General features: G+C 44.8%; 1 protein-coding gene across 3 annotated transcripts in view; it reads right to left on the minus strand.

Moving 5' to 3' along the window:
- Positions 1–3,304: 3,304 nt before the first annotated feature.
- Positions 3,305–21,241, minus strand: part of HEG1 (heart development protein with EGF like domains 1) — a 43,669-nt gene continuing 25,732 nt past the window's right edge. For 2 of the 3 annotated variants that reach the window (XM_027460957.3, XM_027460958.3), the window contains exons 13-21: positions 20,082–20,176; positions 19,293–19,351; positions 18,649–18,809; positions 17,102–17,236; positions 12,821–12,863; positions 12,673–12,710; positions 11,965–12,052; positions 10,465–10,639; positions 3,305–9,123 (exon numbers count right to left, since the gene is read on the minus strand). In XM_027460957.3, coding sequence (XP_027316758.3) covers positions 8,974–9,123; positions 10,465–10,639; positions 11,965–12,052; positions 12,673–12,710; positions 12,821–12,863; positions 17,102–17,236; positions 18,649–18,809; positions 19,293–19,351; positions 20,082–20,176 — 944 coding nt within the window. In that variant the 3' untranslated portion in view covers positions 3,305–8,973. The remainder of the gene's footprint in view (positions 9,124–10,464; positions 10,640–11,964; positions 12,053–12,672; positions 12,711–12,820; positions 12,864–17,101; positions 17,237–18,648; positions 18,810–19,292; positions 19,352–20,081; positions 20,177–21,241) is intronic. The other variant, XM_027460959.3, reaches the window with a different exon arrangement.

Here is a 21,241-nt window from a genome sequence, read left to right on the forward strand (position 1 = left end):
CTCCCCGTCCTTCACCTGCTTTTGTTTGATCTGCTGTGCTAACAAGACATGCAGTCTCGTGTACTAATCTAATATATTCAGAGGGTGGCTCTCTTTGTATGCAAGAGGGCAGACAGCATCAGAAGTATTACTCAAGTTGTTTGCAAGCATGGAGATGTCTTCAACTTTTAACTTTTGCTGAACCAGGAAATATCAGTGGCTTGCAGATAGCAAATTTGGTTGAGTGCCTCTCTGATTCTGCAGGGAGTGACCGATCTTGTTCCTCTGTGCCCTGTCAGAGGGGCCACGACAGGGCTCGGAACCCAGTCGTGGGGGCTGCCCCCAGTGCTCCTGAGGTGGTGGGACAGGCCCTGGCTGCAGGGCTCGGCACTACCAGGAACCCTTTGTTGCCCAAGTCCCAGGGATGTGTGGAATGGCCAGGGCTCAGGGTGCCCCTGAGGAGCAGGCCCAGCCCTGCTCAGGGCCCTCACAACACCCCTCACCTCATGCTCAGCACGGCTGTCCTGCCACCCTGCTGCCCCTCTGCCACTCACTCTGATGCCCACTTCCCAACCTGTCCGTGTCCTCCAGACCCCTTCTTAAATCCCCTCTTCCTACAAAGCTGACAGAGAAAGAGGAAGACATGCATGAGAAGTATTTTGTACAAACATAAGGTTACCACCCATCTTAAAGCTCTGCTTTGCAGATGGCAGGGGACGCCTACACTAACCCCAGACTCTTGTCAGGGCGGAGCATTTCCATCATCCCTGACTGCTGTGAGCCCCCAGGGAAGCTCAATGCCTCTAAAAAACACTTGTTTGGGGAGTTGCAGCCCATATTTCAGCTGGGAATCTCTATGCAAAGAGAGACAAACCTGGTTGTGATGGGTATTCAGGAGAGCTGAATGCCACCAGTCTTCTGACTGTTTTCCATTCCCATCTGGATTCCTGAGTCATCGTGACACATCCCCGTTTCCCAATGCCACTTTAAGGGGTAATTGGACCAATCCATGTTTTAAAATCTTATTGTTAGTTGTGAATTGAAGGTGTAGGAAAAAGGGACCTTCCCAGAGTGCTATTAAAAATGTGGGTTGAGCCTTCAGCAGGTGTAGATCATAGTGGCTGAGAGCTGGCTACACCACGTTCAGCTGGCTGAATGTATTGTCCTGTTCATTAAGACTGTTTTCTACAACAAGTACACAACAGAAGCTGGCATACCCTAATCCATGTCATTAGAGTTAACTTCCGTTCTTACTTGGTTGCTGCTGTCACCTCTGGGAAGTGTGACACATTCACTGTGCAAAAGGCACCAGTTCCTCCAGGAAGCAAACACTGAGCAAACACATGTAGACATATCAGATCCTCTTGTCTCTGCTTGTGACAAACCAGTGGTCACAACAGACTCTCTCAGTGAGAGATGGGGCAATGAGGCTCTACGAACCTCCTTGCTTGCAAATCTCTGGAGGGACTTAAGAGATTTGATAGTTTAGGAGCCCAGACACAGAGAATTATCAAAAGAGGAAAACCAGTATCAGTGAAACATCAGTACCTCTAATGGTATTATTAATGAAATTATTAAGCACACATTTAGATAATAAGTAGTTGACTGTTAGTGCAGACAGGCTTGCACAGCCACAGCAGTTATGATATCCTGAAAAGACTCACAGACAAGTCTTTCTTTGCAGTGATTTCTGAATTACTTACCAGAAGGTGTAAGACCAAGCTGATATGCATTGAAGTTCAGTTATGGCAGGCAAGAACATTGACCAATGATTGTTATAAAAAGTGTGCTATAGTTAGCAACAAACATTAGTTGTTCATTGTCTTTATCCTTGCTTACATCAGAAAAAAAATGTTATCAAAGGTAAAAGGTCTTCTGTACCTATTATAAACTGTATAGTCACGCATGGCCCAGTTACATAACCATAAATTGAATGTAAGCAAGGGGCAATCATGCTGTAAGATGTACATTAAAGTGTCTTTTATAGCTCTTCACATGCGTCAGCTGGGTACTTTTATCCTGTGCAATTTTCAGTTCTATTCCTCACTAAATTCCTATATATTTTGCTATCTCATGTAAATTTAGTTCTTCCACTATGTATTACACACATGTAGAATATATGTTGCAATTACCTAAAGGTTCAAACAAACCTGCAGGAAGTCTAAATCAAAATGATATACATACAGATTCACCCATGATCAGGGAAAGTATATGCAGCTCACCATCTTTTCTTGGGTAGTTTCCAAGATGGGAACCTGGTTGACAAAATTCTTTGAGAGGCAGTTCTAAAAGGCAAGAGTCCAGCAAAGTCTGGACATTTTAAAAGAATGAAATCTTGAAGGCACAGGAGCAGGCCATACCTATGTCTCAAAAGATGAGACATCAGGGATGAACAGAGAGCTTCTTCTGGACCTTAGGAAAGAAAATAGAGTTTGTGATCTTCAGAAGAAGGGGCAGGAAATTCAGGAGGACTACAGAGATGTTGTGAGATGATTCATGGAGAAAATTAGAAGGGCCAAAGACCAGGTGGAATTTAACCCAGGCATTACAGTAAAAGACAATACAAATGTTTTTATAAATACATAAACAATAAAAGGAGGACAAAGGAGAATCTCCATCCTTTACTGGATGGAGGGAGAAAACACGGTGATGAGAGATGAGGAAAAGGCTGAAGTACTTAATGACTTATTTGCCTTAGTCTTAATTAGTAAGACTAATTGTTCTTGGAATAACCAGCCTGCTGAGCTGGAAGGCAGAGACAGGGAGCAGAATGAAGCCTAAAAAATTTTTGTCCACATCATGCCTCTCCCCTGGACACTGTGTTCATCTGGATTCAAGGGATCAGCCTTCCTCCTCTGAGAGAGGCTCAGCTGCAGAGTCTTCATAGTCTGTAGTGGCAATTAGAGATGTGGGACTGACCTCACTGTGGTCAAGTCTCCTGCCCTTGCAAAGAGCCCTTGTGCACCTACCTCTGCCAACATTTTCCTTCCCTCCAGCATGCACATACACAGTTTCACCAATTCTAGTATTTCCAGATGGATGAAAAATTAAATTGAGGAAAATTTTTAAATTAAACTTTGAGTTGATTAATATTACTGAAATAAAGATAAAGAACTTGCATTTAGGCTGAGCAAAAGCTTGTTTAGCATAACAGAACATACTCCTTTCTTCTTTGCTTTACACTTAAGTTATTCAATCACTAAACAACACTAGAAGAACAGAAGTACTATAAAATGTCTTCTAATTATTGTTAAAACAATTTAAAAGTCAGATATGCATCTCTTTACAGGGAAAGCTTTAGACAATAAAAAAAGCTGAGACAAACTAATATTCATAGTTTTATTGTATCCTTTTATAATACTGACTAGAACGCCAGATTTAACAATATTGGATGCAGGTATAAAAATAGTCCAATCCTTAAAAATTATATTTTGCTACTACAGTACTGTATAATTAGTGAAGGCTGAAAATATGATACAACTTTAAATAATACTGGTTTGGAAAACGTCTTTAGAACCCCAGCAACTTGGAAGCGAACAATCAGAGCTACAGGGAGGGAAGCAGGACAATGTGAAGAACATAACACAGGTTTACATTCAGGTTGGTAGAGGAAGCACAAACAAATGCTTAAAATTTACCTTTTGAAACAGACTTCACTAAAGGTATTGCAACTGCAGTTCTGAAAGCTGCTCAAAGAAACTATCATGACTTTACATATAAGATTTTGCCTTCTGCTAGGAGAAAGTCTTGCAGAATTTAAGAGGGCTCAAAACAAATGACTCAGTTTAACAGAATTTCCTTTTTCTTTTTTAATGAAAGAATTAAATATTTAATGTCTTTTTTTTTCTTTAAAGTTAACCACCCTAATGGCTTTTATAACAGACGTTTTATGTCAGGCAAATTCTGTGGCACTGCTCAAGAGAACTGATCACTTCTTACTGGATTCCCCAGGACTCTTCCATATCGGATTTTACAGACTTGTGGGCCACCTGCTCCAGCAATTACCCAAGCAAGACTCCCATCCCTTTGAGCATCTTACCAGAATGAAGACCAGGGGACTTAGCATTTACATGTGACTTTTGAGGAACATTAGGCACCTGCTTTAGGTTTTCCATATTACTCATACACAACACAAACCACACACAGAAGAAACGTGTCATCCCAAACATAACCTTACAGTACAGAAGCCACAGTGTTACACTTAATTTCGATGTTTACTTCTGCAAAACAAGGAAGTATGTTTCTTTTCTTCATTTCTTTCTCTTTTTTTCCTAAATTTCCTTTTTTTTTCCTTTTTTTTTTTTTTTTTTACCTCTTTACGGATTTCTGTCCTGCTTTTCAATTCCAACAGTTCAAAGGAACGAAGAATTAAATACACATTAAAAGGCTCCCAGAACTTACAAGAACACAGTGCTTACCCCTTTCAAAACTGGGAGATCTTGTTTCATTTCTGAAGGCACAAGTACGTGAACTGATGGGTAGTTCTTATCTGTGAATGCATGAAGCATCTCTACATCCCTAGACAATCTCACACAATGGGAAACAGGTTGGCTGATCAGTTAAAAAACAAAAAACAAAAACACTTTACAAAATTCACATTCATCCTCTTCTCAGAAAGGTGTTACAAATCTTGAACAACCTGTTCAATCTCACATAATACAGGTTCTGCTACAGTAATAAGGATATATCCAAAAAATAAATACGACATGAAAAGGCAGCAACAATGTCACAGAAATGGGCAGAAAACAGAGCTGAAGGAATGCATTTTGTACACACAAGTGACCCTGACAGTGGAATGATTCAGGCCTAAAAAAACTTCATTAAAATCCGTGAGAGAGTTATCCCAGCCCACTAGAGTGGATGCTGGCTTGGATCCTTTGTGTGTAAAGAGGAAAAAAACAATAGTCAGCATAGGAAGAACATTTAAGTAAAATGCATCCGTTCTTGTTAATTTAAGGAAGAAAATTAAAGATTAAACATCACTATGAGGGAATGAGAAGTCCAGATGGATTTGGAACGGATATAGCCATTGACCAGCATTAGGAACATGTCCCAGGGAAGCACTTCACATGGCTGCAGCAGTGTCCAAAACCACTCTGCTGCTCTCTCAGGCCCTGCTGAACAACCTTTACAAGTGTTGGCACAATTTTGCAGTCACAAACACCTCTCAGTAAATACAATTTATTGCTATTTTTAGATTTTTTTTTTCCCTATTGCTCGTTGTGGAAACAAATCATTTTTAGAAGGCAGGTCACAGGCAGTGTCTCTGTATATGACTGTGACAGAGGAACTTTATGGGACATGCTGAAAAAGCAATGAGATTAATTGCCAGTCTTTTGCTTAAACTATAAAGGATATAAATATGTGGAGGGCAAAAGGCATCAAACTATCCCTGTTCCCTGTACTCCTTATGCCAGTTAAATTCAGTGCTTCAAGGTTTCAACAGTGTGCAAAAGCCCTCTGCTTTCCCAGTGCAGCATGGGAGGGTCAGCCAGGATGAGCAGCAGTGCAGGACAGGGACACAGGGAGGCTGCTGCATCCCTTTCCAATGACCCCTCCAGCCTGCCTCTCACTGCTCTGTTCATTCTGACTGCCTCTCCTAGGCTGACTGCCAGGGGTATTTCTCTAGGCAAGGGGCTTTTGTCAACACAGTTGTCAGAGCACTATAGCAGCAAACATATGCCTCCTACATCCTTCTCTTTCAAGCAACAGAATTAGCTTTTTTTCCCCCCAAAGCTGATCAAAACTACTCCCACACACCTGCCCGTGGCCCCTTGCTGACAGCTCAGCTGGACACATCAGCCAGGAGTACGAGCAGATTTCCATGCAGTATTGGTGTGGCTTTACTTCCTTTCCCCACATCTGTCTGAGCCACTTGCAGTCTTCTTACAAGAAACGTGCCATTTCCATCTTATCCTTTTGGATAGTTGAAAGCAATTATCCTTGGCAAAAGCATCCAGTGTGCTCCAAATTTGCAATTTGGGGTAGCTAAAAGCAATCTAAATAGCCTGAGAAACAAGCTGCACTTACTTAGGCACCCTAGGAGAGTTATCCATATTCAAAGGTGGACTTGAGGGACTGATAGGGCGCATGGAGACCTGACTTATATCCAGCAGGATCAACAAAACCTAAAACCACTACCAAGGGTGCTTAGTTGATGGCAACTAGACAAGCAGATGGAGAGGATCCCGGTGGCAGTTTCAGCAGAGGCACACTGCACGGAAACAAGTCACATCCTTGCCGCAGCTGGGAGATCCCATTGCTACTGGGACGCAGTAGTAATTTATTGCCAATTAATTGCAGTAAAGCTACTGTCAAACCATGGCAAAACACGCTGCACTCCACCCATCCTCTCTGCCTTTGTGGAGCCGGTGGGGTTTGGGTGCAGACAGAGGGGAGCGCAGGGAGCGGCAGCGCTGGCTGACACTTCCTGGGTCCCCACGCGGGTAAGCACCTGCACTGACCTCGGGGCTGTCACCTCCCCAGATCCTCTCCTCTTCCTTCCCCTCCTGGAACACCAATAAAGGTCTTGGCAGGGGCAGGTCAGCAGAGACCCCTTTCATTTTCCTGTGGGATAAGCACTGACTTTTTTCTCACCAAAACTAAAAGGAAGCTGCAACGGGTTAATTTCATAATAATTTCCCCAACATTTACCTGTTCTGGCAGAGACAAAACTCCACTGCAACAAAGTTTGTTCTTTTGGAAAAGAGCCAGGTTTTGCAGTCCTCACCTAGAAAACCCTGCTGGGTTTACCGAGACACTGACAATTTGCAAATTGCTGCGAGATGATACAGACCAGGAGTTTTGCTCATATAACCCATATGTTACACTTTATACAGAAGGATTAATCTGCATTTGTGAGCTGGTATTTCATACTTTGTCTTGGCACCTGTCACACAAAGGAACATTTCACAGCCTTCAAACTAAACAAGTGATTAAACATACCTTGTATAAGTAAATACCTAAACCCTTTCCTGTCTGAGGAAATGCTGGCATGCAGTTAAATCCTACCATCACTGCTGAGACATGCTGCTTAGTTTTTGATAAGCTTCTTTAGTAGACAGAGACAGATTCCAGTGCTCATCTATACACTTTGGATTTAGATCCAGCACAAAGTCCCAGCTTCCCCATTTTCATCCGTAATAGGGACAAAACCCTCCTCCATACCATGGGAGAGGCAGTCCCATCCATCCTAGGCATGCTCAAAACTAGAGTTGGCGTTACTCACCCCTGCAAGAACAACCCTACCAACACCCTCTGAAGGACCTCAGAGCACAGCAGGGCCAAGCCCTTGCTTCACATCATCCAGTGGACCCTGTGAAATTAAGATGTTGGCTGCTAGTGACAAGGAGAAGAGCGTCATTCGCAGACCAAAACCACTGGGAACGGTTAATTTTTGTTTTACTTGTTACATTATTTTGGATACTGCAACTGGAGTGTTCCTTAAATGTAGTTCCTTTGGCAGCATAAGCATCCATTCCCTGCCTACATGTGAGATAAGCAGTGTACTACCACCTGCAAGTTTGATTGTGGATTAAGTCACATGCATTGTCACCATAAAATGACGTCAGTGCACAGCATGCTGCCCCAGGCATCCGAAAGATCTGTTTTTCTGCAAGATCACACGGCTGTTATTGGTAGTGGGTAAGGGGTGAGGCATACAGAGGCACTGCGGTTGCGATGATTTAGGTTTAGATCTCTGTGGTAAAGATAAGTGGGAAATATACATCAGTAATAAGATCTCTTCTGACACCCTGCTCTGTAAAGAAAAAAAAGTCAATAAACTTTTGATCTGATCTTTGGTGAGGAATGTAATAACTTACATTCTTCTGCTTTTGCCAAGGTGCTTGATATGAATTTACGCCCAGATGGGGAAACCTGCCTGGTTTGAATCACTCGAAACTAGGACAGAAGAAATCGACCTATTTTGATATAGCTCCTCCTGAAGTCAAGGTGGCTGTGGAGGGCTGAAAACTACGTCCCACCCACAGTGCCCAGAACTCACGTGTCGCCTACCCAGCCAGAGACACAGCCTTACTGCTCCTTCCTTGAGTTCCACATAAGAGGCACGGTGAATTCCCAGATCATGTTTTTCTTCCTTATGAGCAACGAAGTGATAAAATTTTACATTTCATAGCTGTTTTTATAAGCCTTTAAATCCCTGCAAATAAACAGCCTCAAAAGGTCCTACACAGAAGCACTGTGATGATGTGTAGTGTCACCACTTCTGAACCACGCTGGCTGACAGAACGACAACATACACCAACTCTTCCCTATATATGTAAGTTTTCAGAGCTACACAATCAACTGTGCCTGTTTTCAGTTTGAACTGCAGTGGTATGACTAACTTTCCCCTACTACTCCTTGGAGACAATCAACCCACGAATTCAGCCAACACTGCCAAGCACCAGCCTTCAGTAAGGGCCCAGCCATTTGGAGAACTTCTACCAGTATGGAGATCAAGGCCAGAGGACAAGTCAATTTTCTGTCACATACGATGCAAAAAGCAATGCAGCAAGGGAAAATGGGGGTGGACAAACTTGCCCTACCAAAACCAGTCACATGGTGAATCTTTGCATGAAGGTTAGCCAAGAAGACAAGCACAGTCAACAGTGAACAAGATCTGTAAACAAAACACTCCCTAGTGGTATTCACTGGGTGCTGGGAACAGTTCATCTGCCTGTACTTATCGATGCTTGCCGTGTAGCGTGAAGGGTGAAGAAACAGCACAGAACAAAACCGGAGTACACGCGTGAGCTTCCACTTGGGTCTTTTACTGATGTGCACATTGAGCCATTCCCTCCTCCTCCTCTTCCTCGCTGCTGCTCAGCAAGTGTAACCATTCCTCAGGGCAGCAATGCTTGGCATGGAGTTCAAAGATCATCCTGTTATATGGGAAGAGTAAGATTGGTGTGGGCTGAACTGCCAGGAGACACGTTGTACCTGGGGATCAAGGGCCAATTTGCGTCAGTCTTCCACTCCCTCTCTGTCCTGCTAAAAATAGTCTCTTCTTCTGGTTTCATCACTAATGAAGGATGGATTGTATTGTCCAGGATAGATGCATGAATGTCGAGATCCAGGCAAACCAGTGTAGGGAGGATAAAGTCCATTCCTTTCCAGTTCAGGATTTCTCAGTCCAGTTGGCTGTATTAGCAAAAATAAAAAAATAACATTTTAAAAGGGTCTTATTCTTATAGTCAAATCCTCTTTCCAACACATCCTTACCACCTTTCCCAGCAGTTATTTCAGTAGCTACAAGGAATAATAATATGATCACTAGTTATCTCTATAAGTTAGAATGATTTTCACTGTGAGAGTTATGCATTTTCTGGAGGGCAGTATTCTCACGCAACTGAGTTTTGATGTCTTGCCAATTAGAAGACTTGAAGTTTACCTGGCTGAAGTTTACCCGACTCCAAGTGCAGTCTAAGTACACAGTTAATTTTTAATCCAAGTGAATTGTGCTGATGATCTTGGGCACTGAAATAACACTCCTGAATTCAGGATATTGTCCCAGAGTCACCTTTAAAGGAAACGTTTGTAGAAAAGCCAAGTTTGTTTCCTTCTCAGTATTATCTGAAAGGACTTTTTTTTCTCATTTCCCTTCATGCTGTGATGCTGTGTAACCCAGTAAAATTGCTTTGGGAAAACGTAAAATACAAGCCAGAAAAAAAAAAAAAAAAGAAAAAAGTATTGCCCACCGCTCTCTTCTCTGGAAAGCAGGAGTCTACAAAGTGTGATTTGGATGAAATCCTGCAACCTTCACCAACGTGAGTAACCCCACACAGATCTTGAGTGCATCCAGTATATTGATGTGGGATAGTGAAAAATGATATACCAACACAACAGCTCTGGATATAGACATTAGCAGCTGGTACCAACCATGCAGATATTACAGTGTCCATTACGACAGATATTGTGACCCTTCCTCTGCCCTACACAGTCCATTACTCCTTCACCACCTCCTTCCTGATGCTTGTTCTCACAGAGCTGGAGGGATGCTTCTTATGCATCCTTCTGGCTTCAGAAAGGGGCCTATACCTTGGAGAGGGGAGGAGTGGAAGAAAAGAGGGGTCCTCAGTGACCATCATCATCCCATTTGGAGGTGAAGAACCCCCAGGGAGAGGTCTCAACCTTCCAGCATCATCAGTGAGAGTGAAAGGGAGAAAACTGCCCACAGAGATTCCTACAAGACTGCCCCAAACCTTCAACTCTCCTTCTCTACTCTACGATAGGGCTTTTTAGGCATCTACCAAAATGTTCCTAGACGTTTCCCTAGCACTCTTCCTAATGACAGCTCCTTGTGGTATTCAACACACAAGTAATAGCTGGAGTCCACCGAACTGCCAGTGCCTTGCTGTCTATGGAAGCCATTTGCTTAGCTTTTTTGTTTTGCAGGAAAGGGATCTGTGATTCCCAAAATAAAGGAATGCATCTTTGCTGTATCAGGTACAAAGGGTTAATAGTTAAGCTATGGATAGATACCGAGTAATACACATCTGTCATCTGCAATAGGTTCTTGGTGCTTCCGTTCTCCTGCATCTCGATGGTCTCTCTGCCCCACTCTTGTGCTCGGGGGTTCTTTGGATATTCAGCATATGGTGACATCTGGAAATCCCCACTCTTGAAAATGAGTTTACTTATGTCATTTTTATTCTTTCTGTTTAGAAAAGAATGAAGGAAAGCGAAAAAGATGTAACTTATCCTCATATATTATGTGCATTTCTGACATGATCTCAGGAGACTTACCACATGTTGCAAACTTTCACCGGGAACGAAGATAACCAGGTGAGACCCCAGAAGGGCTACAGTCCACCTCCTGCTCCAAGGCACAGATAGGAGCCATATGATCGTGCCATACAGAGCACTGTCTGGTGGGATTTGAAATCTCTGAGGACAGAGATGGCATAACATCTCTGAGCAGCTTGTTCCACTGCCTTGCTGTCCTCTTGGTGAAAGAGTTTTTCCTTATATTCAGTTCAAACCTCTCCTGTTTCAATGTATGCCCCTTGTCTCTTGAAAATGTGCATGTTCACTAGAGTCAGTGAAAAAGCCTAGGAAGAATGAAAAATGCATGGAAGCCCCCACGCTATTCAAGTCTCCAAATGCTTAACTGTAGCACTTCCAGGCACCACCTTAATTCCTGAGAAGAAAGGCTGGCAAGCTGCCAGTCTGAACACCACCAAATACCCCTACATCACTGCCATGTTGTAGGAGCGGATTTTGGTGACAGTCCCAGTCCAGAGCAGAATACCCTCCAGGAAAGCACGTAGCCTGCAAAAGGCCAGGACTGATGAGAAGACTGGTCTGTCCCCGCAGACAGGGACCTGGAGCGACCATCTCACCTCCCAGCTGGACCTTGCTGCTACTGAGAAATCCAGCTGCTGACTTTTGTCAGAGAGCTTTGAAATCCCAGATTTGGGGGCTGGAATGGGGGGCAGAGGGTGTTACTGCAAGGCAGCCCTGTCTCATGGTATGTAAATCATGAAGCACAGCTACCTCAGCAGCACATCTTGCCTCTACTCCGAAGCTATCTGCTGGTATGGGAACTACATGTGCACATATGTGTGTCTGAGAGGGAAAGACACAGTGAGAGCACGTGCAGGGCTTGTGCTTGGAGGAAAAGGGCGTAGAACGCATTCCCACACCTCTTGGTGTCCCAGAAGCCCTTCCTGTTGCCTAAACTTTTCTCTTCTACTTAGCTTGCATTTTTGGAGGCTACTGCCTGGTGCCCTGTGGCTCTGAGGGGGAAGGACTCCTTTGCCTCTCCATCCATACAGGACACAATTGCCAGGCAATTAAGAGACACTGAGTTGAATTTATTAACCTGACTGCTGGAAAAAAAAAAAAAAGAGGCATGTCCCAAATGAAAGCACAAGGTAATACTTAAATACCTCTGCTTGCTTAGCTGTGTTTTTTGTATCCTTCAGGGCTCCTACACGGAGTGCTAGGTACGGTGTAAGTGGGGCTGGCAGTGGTACCTACCGACAGCAGGTGACAATCAGCGCTATGCCCATGATAAGCAGAAGTCCCCCTCCTGCAGCCGCAATCACCACAGTGATGAGCTGGTATGCTAGGGACAAGAAAGACATATTCTCACTTAGAGACAGCAATGCGGTCATAAGTATTCATGTAAACATCTCCACAGTCCTCACACAAGGGGATTAACTGTTTGCTTCCTGCCTTCCCTCCTTCTATAAACAATATTACTGCATTTTTTCAAGTGAAATAGATGGAGCTGGGGATCTCTAGCTGAGGAAAAGAGAAGCTCCTGTGTGCTGAGGGGAATGATTCCCCTTACTGATAAATCTCAGTAACTCAATTGATCTTTCATTGATTCACCTCCAAATATCTTGCTCCAAGAGTGCATGCTATCTGTGCTGTCATGACAGAGTATCCAGAGAAAGATCTCCAAGGAAAATACTGATCTTGTTAGCAGATAATATTAACTCAACTCTGTCACAGAAATAATTTCTGTCAAAGAAATATTTTGGTAGACAAAATAAATTTTTGACAGACATTGAGGAAACAGAAAACCCTGATGAGAGTAGTCTACACCTACTGAGTTTTAGACACAGTTATTTGCAATTACTTCTTGAAAATTTCCCACTTCTGACACAGTGGGAATGAAATGAAGTGAAATGAAATGAAACGAAACAAAACGAATGAAACGAAACGAAACTCTGTACTTACGGTTTCCACAGTTGAACCCGCCTAAGCCAAAGGGGCAGCTGATAACAGAAAACAAGAGGGAGTTTCAGTAGCTTGGCTATGCCAACAGGTCACGAAAGCAGGATTAAGAAGGATGGTGGGGTAGGAGAGGGCAGAGCAGTCACCATACCTCACACAGGTCTCGTTTTCCAGCTTATATCCATCTTCACAGGCTACAAGCAGACAAGAGAGAAGGGCCATGAGCACCCCACAGTGGTGCACAGGAGGCATTCAGCATCGCCGCCTCCCTCAGCAGCTGCTCCCCAGCCAGCCTCGGGACCAACAGCAGCAGGACCACCTCCCGCTCCGTCTCCTCTGTTCTAAGCAAAAGGCTGTGAACTTAAACTCACCTCCCACTGGCTTTGACAGGGCCGTTTCAGTTTCCCAAGAGCTAACCTGGAACCTGCCACAGGGTGGGCAGCTGGTAAAACAATTCCTGACGCAATCCCTCCTTGGCCAAATGGAAACTCACCGCACGCTTGTATTGTTCCCACAAAATATCAGAGTACAAAATCTGCAAGTGTCACCAGCTTTCATTTTGAAACCTCACTTAAGTTGTGCTACTTTAGCAATGATGCACGTTATTCATTGTTTTTAAATGTTAATACTGCCAGAAAATGTTATCCAAACAGAGCTGCGGTTAACCCAAAGTGAGAAGTTATGTTTTACCTCATTAAAAATGCCACTTTTTTTTTCTCTTAAAGCTGGAGCTAAATCAAAGTTTGAAATGTCATATTTTACGATAGTATAGTTGTATTGAATATAAACTAAATTTTGGAGTAGGTATACATAACCCAGAAACTGCTACGTATAAAATGTTGGTTAAAAAACAACCCTGAAGCCATATTGCTGTGCTTAATGGACAGCTCTCTCAGCATCTGAATGACCTGAGAAAATTGTATTATGCTTCTGATGAACAGCAAAGGTGGTGACCCACTGGGCACACAACTACAAGTTTTGGGTTACTGCCTAGACCAGCACTTTTTCATGCACTAGTCCCTCAGTAGGCATTGCTCATGGATTGTTTTCCTGACACCATATGCTTAAAAACAGCAATGCAGCAGCTCTCGAGCCCTCCTCCCTCTGCCTTGACCTCTAGCCGCAGGGATAAGGTGCGGCTGCAAGCATGGAAGCTCACTAAACCCCACCAAGCTCAGGGAAATCCCTCGGGGTGCAGGGGGCTGCCCCGCAGAGCTGCAGGAGTGTGGCCAAGTGCTCGCCTCCTCCCCAGCACAGCACGGGAGATGCCATTCCCCCCGCACAGCTGGAGCCCACATGTTTTCAGAAGCACCTAGCACAGGAGGGGAGGGAGGAGGAAAGAAGGGCAAATGTGCAGCTTATTATGATGGGCTGGCAATACCATAATACACCAAGAGGGACCCCTAGTTTTCTAGCTGGACCAAAAGTTTATTTATGGCTCTCACAGCACCAATAACAAGGGGTGTCAGTGCCAGCTGGGAGCAATGTGACCATGACCTCTCTCTCATAATGCAGGTCACAGAACTTCCCTAAATTCAGTTCCAGTTTCAAATCAAATAGTTGAACTGGAACTACATTTTACAGAACCATCCAAGCCTGATTTTAATATTTCCAGCAACGGACAATCAACCACAACCCTGGGTCAGATGCTCATAAAGTTAATTTCCCCAGCCACAAAAAACATTCACCTTCTTTCTGTTCTGCATTATCCCTGTGTCAAATTCCAGTCTTTGGATGTTTTCTCGGTAGGCTGGAAAAGGTTATATTATCCCATTTCTTCCCCTCGCCATCAGATCACTCCTTTGCCTCTTGTAAAGCCAAGTGCTCCGAGATTTTTGAGCTTCCCTGGCTCTTGCAGCTTTGCTCTGAACACTCCCATTTTCTCTCTGACCCTTTTGAGTTCTGGTTCCCAGAATTGGATGTTGCAAGCACAGGGATAACAAAACCTCCCTTCTTCTGCCTGCCCATGCCCCTAAATGCACCAGGAATGGCATTATCCTGAGCCAGAGCTTGGGACTCCTCTTTGCTTGCCAGGCCCCCTCTGCAGCTCTGTCCCAGTCCCGGCTTTTCAGGAGGTGTGACCTGCAGCATGCCTGGCACTCTTGTCTCAGATGCTTGTGGTCATGTGGAAATGCTGTTTGCTACATCCAAGAGGTGCAGAAGCTGTACCCAGCCATGCAGGCATATGCATCCCGAGCAGCCTCAGCACCGCAGCCCCCCTTGGGCAGGGGCAGCCCTGGGGACCCACTGGCACACAGCTGCCAGCCCGGGAGCTCCACGTGGGCTGGAAAGAGGAAAAGCAAGGTCCTGAAGGTGTGTCTTGGTGTCTTACTTTACTTAGAGCAATGCAGAGCTTCAATGCTCAGAGTTTATGTCCTTGCCTCTCCTCACTCTCCCTTTTTCTCCCAAGTTGCATGCCTCAGAAAAGCTGGCACAGTGGGGCTGTTGACCTCTTTCTACAGCAGCTCTGAAGACACCAGGAAGGTTGAAACCAGCAAGAACCCCGAGATGACTGAATGCACACCGCATGGTACCTCAGCCCAAACATCAAATGTCCTGGCTCAGAGGGACCCTTCCCAGCTCCAGGGGACACTTTCCAGGTGTGCCCCAGGTGACAGACAGAGCCAGGCAGAGAAGAACAAACCCAAACCTCCCACGGGGAGGCCAGATGGGGCAGCACAATGGCTGTTTCCCTCTTTGCAAGGACATAATGGGAGTTAGCACTCCACGTCTGCACGATCCACAATGGGGTTCAGATGCTCGGGAGACCGCAATTCCTGTTTAGTCACTAAGAGGGCAAGGATTTTAAAAGCGCCTGGCATATCACTTGCTGTATTAATGGGAGAGAATAGCCCTAAATTTCAAATAAGGGCCATAGCATGGTATTTGAAAAAGACTTTAAAAAATGTGATGGTCTGGCTTACTCAGTGGGGACAGTGATGCCGACAGCCTGGTACATCGCTGGAGCACCGCACCGTGAGCTTGGCAGCAACCCCTCACCACCATCCCCAGGATCACCTGGCCTCAACCCCTCACCATCCCTGTCCCCCAGGCACTCCCAAGCTGGTCAGTAAGATGTTTCCTAGTGCCAGCAGAGAGCTGAAGATGGGAAATCGAAACCTCACAGTGTGGGGCTTGGTCTTTCATATTTTGCACAGCAAATAAGACAAGTGGGTAGGGACTGATCACATCTCCCTCCCTACAAGACGTTCCATCACATAGCACTCCATAACCATCACATCCAAGTGCCTTGCAGCCTTTTAGGTATTTATCTTTACACAACTATTTGGCACGGGTCACGTCCAAAACAAATGGATGGCTCCCTCCACAGGTGGTGGGGAAAGAGTTGGGCAATATCCTCCCAGGAGTCACCTCAGCTCCCCACTCACTGCATGAGCCCCTCTCTGCCTGTCAAGGTGGAGGCAGTCAGTATTTCCTAATAAAAATCCTCCCCAAAATACAAGTTGATGGGAGAGAAATACAAAGGAGAAAGGTTTTGCCTGGAGCCACAGCGCAAAGGAGAGGCAGGACCACAACCCAGCAGCCAGGGATGCCCATCTCAGAGTGGCCCAGCCCAGAGCCTGCAGCACATGCATTATTTCCAGACACATTTCTCTCACTGATCAGATTTGGAACTGACAAAGCATCTCCTACTTCAACAGTAACCCTGCTGACACTGCCAGAAACAACATATAACCATTATTGAAATTATTATTGATATAACATCAGAAAACTGAATTTCTGAAAACTCTGAAACTGAATCAGAAAACTGAATTCTTTTTAGGACCTATGAAAATCGCTGCAAGGAGGGAGTGGACGTCCTGATCCTACAAAAGTCACTCTGACTGCTGGCACAAGGACAAAGACCTTGTTTAAGATGTAGCAAAAGAAATTTCATGATCTGAGGAGTAGCTAAAAAATAATATAACCCTGAAGCTTAAAATTTCTATTAAGAACCCCGTTGAAAAATAAATTCATAATCATTTTCAGATAGTTGCTTATTTAAAAAATAGTGATGATGTATTGATATAAGCTTGTGAGTTTAAAGCAATTATCTCAAGTTCGCCGAGAGTTCAGACAAAATCAAAACAGGCAGAGCTGCACTACATCTCTGCTCTGTGCCACTGAACTGAAGCCCAAAGCAATCGGGCCCCCTTCTCCCTCTTCTCCATCGTTGTGACTCACAGCATGCTCCAGAAAGAGATAATATTATTCCTACTAGAGAGAGTCTGTATCTCCAATGTCTGCTGAAAAGTCCCCTAACTAACAAAAAGAAACTTGAGCTGCTAATATTTATTCATAATATCATGCTTCTTGCACACACAGTGATGCATAAGGCACAGACACACCTGCACAACTTTTTTAGCTGGGGGAAAAAAAAAAGTTAAGCAGAATTCAAGCCAAAACAAGAATGCTGCATAAAGGGCAATACCTCTGCAGGAATGGTCCATCTTGTTGTATTTGAAGTACCCGCTTTTGCACTGGCAGAGCGCAACCCCATCGAAGTCGGTGCACTCAGAAGTCTCCTTGTCACATTCGGGGTCCTTCTGCTTGCACAAGCTGCCAACTGTTGGGAGGACACAGCCAAGAACAGCACGTTTCTCTCTGAACACACCACCATGCACATTTGCTTTCCCCAGGCACTGCATTCAGCTGATGCACTGCTTTCACCTCTCTTTTTTTTTTTTTTTAAACAATATTTGTTCCACTATGAGACAGTCAACATTACAACACGTCACAATTTCTTGCATATCTACTGTCATTTGTACAGGAAAGGAGAGTGGGTGAATAATAAATATTTCAGCTTGGAGGCAGGAGGGGAAATTAAAAAGAAGAATTTGTTTTGGCTCAAGCTGAAACACATCCTCCCCCCGAGACAGTTCAACAAATCATTTTTTAGGTTTATATCTAGCAAAACATTTTGCTCAGCCCAAAAGAGATTTTTCCACTTCAGTATCAAGCCCCATATTCTTTCCACTTTTAAACCATGAATTTTGTCCTTTCATTTACATTACTTTGAAGTGATGTTTTACTCTAAAAAGTCAGGTTTGTTGAAATGAGCATACAGCAAAACTGGGGGTAAACAATGGAAATTGTGCCACCAATTGACCTATTTTACTGGGAGGTAAAATAGATGGAACCAACAAATGAAAACGTTTTCATGAGAAGCAGGAACTCGTATGGCGTATGTGCCACTCACCTCAAGCTCCCCTTTTGCAAACCCCTCCCTGCTGGGCACACCATTGTATTGTTTGACCTCACATCTTTACTTTAAGTACTTACACAAGAACTGAATTTGTTTCTTAGTTATTTTAAGCGAGGAAGTAGACTTTACCAGAAGCACTGTAACTGAGGTAACCACTGGGTATAATTTGAGCTGCTTCACTGAAGTCATTTAAATTGATTCAGTCCACAACAGTAGAGTGTGGCTTTAAAATACACCATGTTAAAATGAAATCCCACATTGGATTTCTCATCTCCACGTTTACTTTGCCAGAACGACCAGCCGAGGCTTCCCACCTCACCCAAAGTAGCTGCTGCCACCGACCATCCTCACTCCTGGCATCCCACCAGGATCACTCACTGCTACATCCCCCCTCTCGCTGCCTCAGGAAGGCAGGATCAGGAGGTGCAGGGCATGGGGGCAGCAGCACCACTGAGGCCAAGCCTGGAGAAGGTTCTGCCCAGCACTGGTGGGCTTCTCCTTCTGCTCATTCAGCAGGTGGGGGACTTGGCACAGAAATGATTCTTGGCCCAAGAACTCTAAATTGTGAACAACTTTTATACCCCATTGACTCTGTAACTCACAGCCATGTGAGCTGTTTAAAACATCATGTTAAGATGATTCCCATTGAAATGAGACTAAAAATTTCAGAGGGGTTTTGCTAAATGCCAAAATCTTCCTCCCCCTTTTATAAAAGGAGCCAACCAAAACGTGTTCACCGACCCTCCCATCGCAGTCTCTCTGATGCTGTTTACCTCTGTGGAGTGGTTTCAAGCTGGAGATGAACTGGCAGGAATCAGTGGGGGATTTGCAAGCCCGAATGTAGCTTTGCACGCTGCCGACAATGTCATAGAAAGTCACGTTGGATGCTAAAGAGAACGTGGATTGCACTGAAACATGCACAAAATTTGTCTCCCTAACAGAAAACAAAACAAAACAGCCCTGAGTACCACGGGTCAGTCTGAGTCCATTGTTAGTACATTAACAACCTGCTAATTATTAATGCAAGCAATGTTTAACACAGACACAACACCACATACAGACTGAGAAAGCTGTGCATTGCAGCAGACCACTGTCGTACTTTAAAGGCAGGACAAACTTGCACATAGAAAGGCAGATTTGGGGCTGGATGGGGTGCTGGTTGTTCACTGTGAATCCAGCCACAAACCCACCCTGGGCAACAGGCTTTTTCAGGCTGTTGCTTGGCAAGCTGTCCGAACAGGGGTACCAGGAGAGATGGCCAGGGTGCAAAGGCATTGCCCATGCCCTGCGTTATTGCTGGGCTTGATTCATTTAGCACAGCACCGCTGGGGCTGACTCAAAATGAGGACCTCAAGCTGGCCACCCTGAATACACAGGCAACTGATGCTGTTTGTCGCTCTTCCTCATGGCCCCTTACCTGGTGGCTTTGACTGTGGAGTGGTGGTACCCAGGCAAGCCTGACAGCGAGGCATCCAGCTGAAAGGAAGGAGAGAGTAGCTGTGAGGAGAGAGCAGCACGGCTCCAAGCAGCCCCCCTCACTCCAGGACAGCCCCCAAACACGGGCATTTGTGTTCCCTTTGCAGCAGAAGCAGTGCTGGCAGCACCCAGGTGGTTCACCCCAGCACCCCACTGCTTTTGTTGCATCTCCAAACCACCTGCTCCTAAAAGAGCTGGGATGAACTGCAGCCAGGAATGGCTGGATGAACTCTTGCATGCAACAATCTGCCTAAATAATGCACAGAGATGTATATATATCCCAATCCCAGGGGTCTTTCTGGAACAGGTGAAGGCACAGCATATGGGGAACCCACCCTCCCACCCAGATCTTGCTGTGAACCGACTGTGATTGCAAAAGCACGGCTGGGAAATGCTGCTGAGAGCACCGTATGCTCGGCTGGGCTCTGCTGCTGCCCTTTATCCCATGGGATTTGGCTACGAGCGAGCTGCCACCAGCTGCAGTCCAAGCCACCACAGCCAGCAGGCACACGGGAGATTTACAGTGGGTGTTGTGAGCCCCAAAGTCACCATTCCAATGTCTGACCTCAGAGAAGCATTAACACCCTTTAGAAGCCTGGGAAGCTTTAGAAGCTCCCACCACACCAGGATGTTCAGCAATTAAAAGGGCTCAGCCCAGCCCAGAGAGCCTTGTGGCTGCCTGTCCTAACTGTACGAGGAGAACCACCACCACCCCGGCACGGACACTCACCATCGCCAGGATTTCACCCTCCAGTTGCTTGAGATCTGCATATTTCCCGTGGGTCACGTTAGGTTTCAGGGGGACCTGGCCAATGAATATTCTTACTAAAAAGGAGAACAAGGTGAGTTGGAACATGTTCATCCTTTCTATAAATCGAAGCTGTTTAAGCAACACAGGCTCATTTAAAAGGACCTCTGAACACAGAGAGAGGGGGGGAAATTTTGTGGCAAGGTGGTTTCAGGTGTCAAAGCTAATTTATAATAATTCAGGTCAGATGCATCAAATCTTTTATCCCTCCCTCCAGTGGAAGGAAAGCAAACCGAGAAGTCAAAATGAAGCACTGTAAAAAGGATATTTTCTCTTTTTAAATTGTTGGACAGAATGAGCAATGACGTTTGAAAGGAGGCCCAAAAGATGCATTTTTCCATGCTTAGATTCAGAGTTGATTCATGGCAACAGAATGCAATAATCCAAGTTGTTCAGCCTCAGAGAGATAATATCCCTAAATCTTGTATTAAGTGCCATGAGATACTCAGTGGAAATGAGAACTCAGAGCTCAAGTTTTATGTTCCACCAGAAAAACAAATACAGTTGCAGATAACATTATAAAGCTTCCAATTCTTTTCCATTTTTTTTCCCATCCACGGAGTCTATCTTCACCACAAATTTTATATCAGACAGCTCTAATGTAACAACTCCTGGTAAAAATGAGACTAGAATCACCTTCACAGTATTTGCATAATCTGCCCATATACCGGTCCAAGGCACAACTAAAACATCTCTCTAAATTAGAAGCTGACACATTCCTACATGAAGAAAGGTTTCAAAACACCCTTCAGGGACACCTCAGTCATGCTGCTTAGCAAAATGTCCATGCCTTTAAACCTCGCTGATTAAGGGCCAGAAGAAACTGCGGGAAAACAAATTCCCCTTTGCAACAGATCTCTGCAAGTCCTTGGGCTTCAAGACCTTTATTAGAAAGGAGGGAGCCAGAACCTGAGCCCAAACAATAACTGTGCTGCACAGAAAACATGAAAGGTAAGAAACAAAACCTTGATCTTACAAAGGCTTTCACGGCTCCTAATCTTATGCACCTGGCTGAGCCCACTGAGGTCAGGTTGTACAACAGCCCTGCTCACTGATCTGCTTTGGGGTAGTAAAACACATTA

The sequence above is a fragment of the Anas platyrhynchos genome, chromosome 7, assembly GCF_047663525.1.
Source record: "Anas platyrhynchos isolate ZD024472 breed Pekin duck chromosome 7, IASCAAS_PekinDuck_T2T, whole genome shotgun sequence".
Taxonomy (NCBI): Eukaryota; Metazoa; Chordata; class Aves; order Anseriformes; family Anatidae; genus Anas; species Anas platyrhynchos.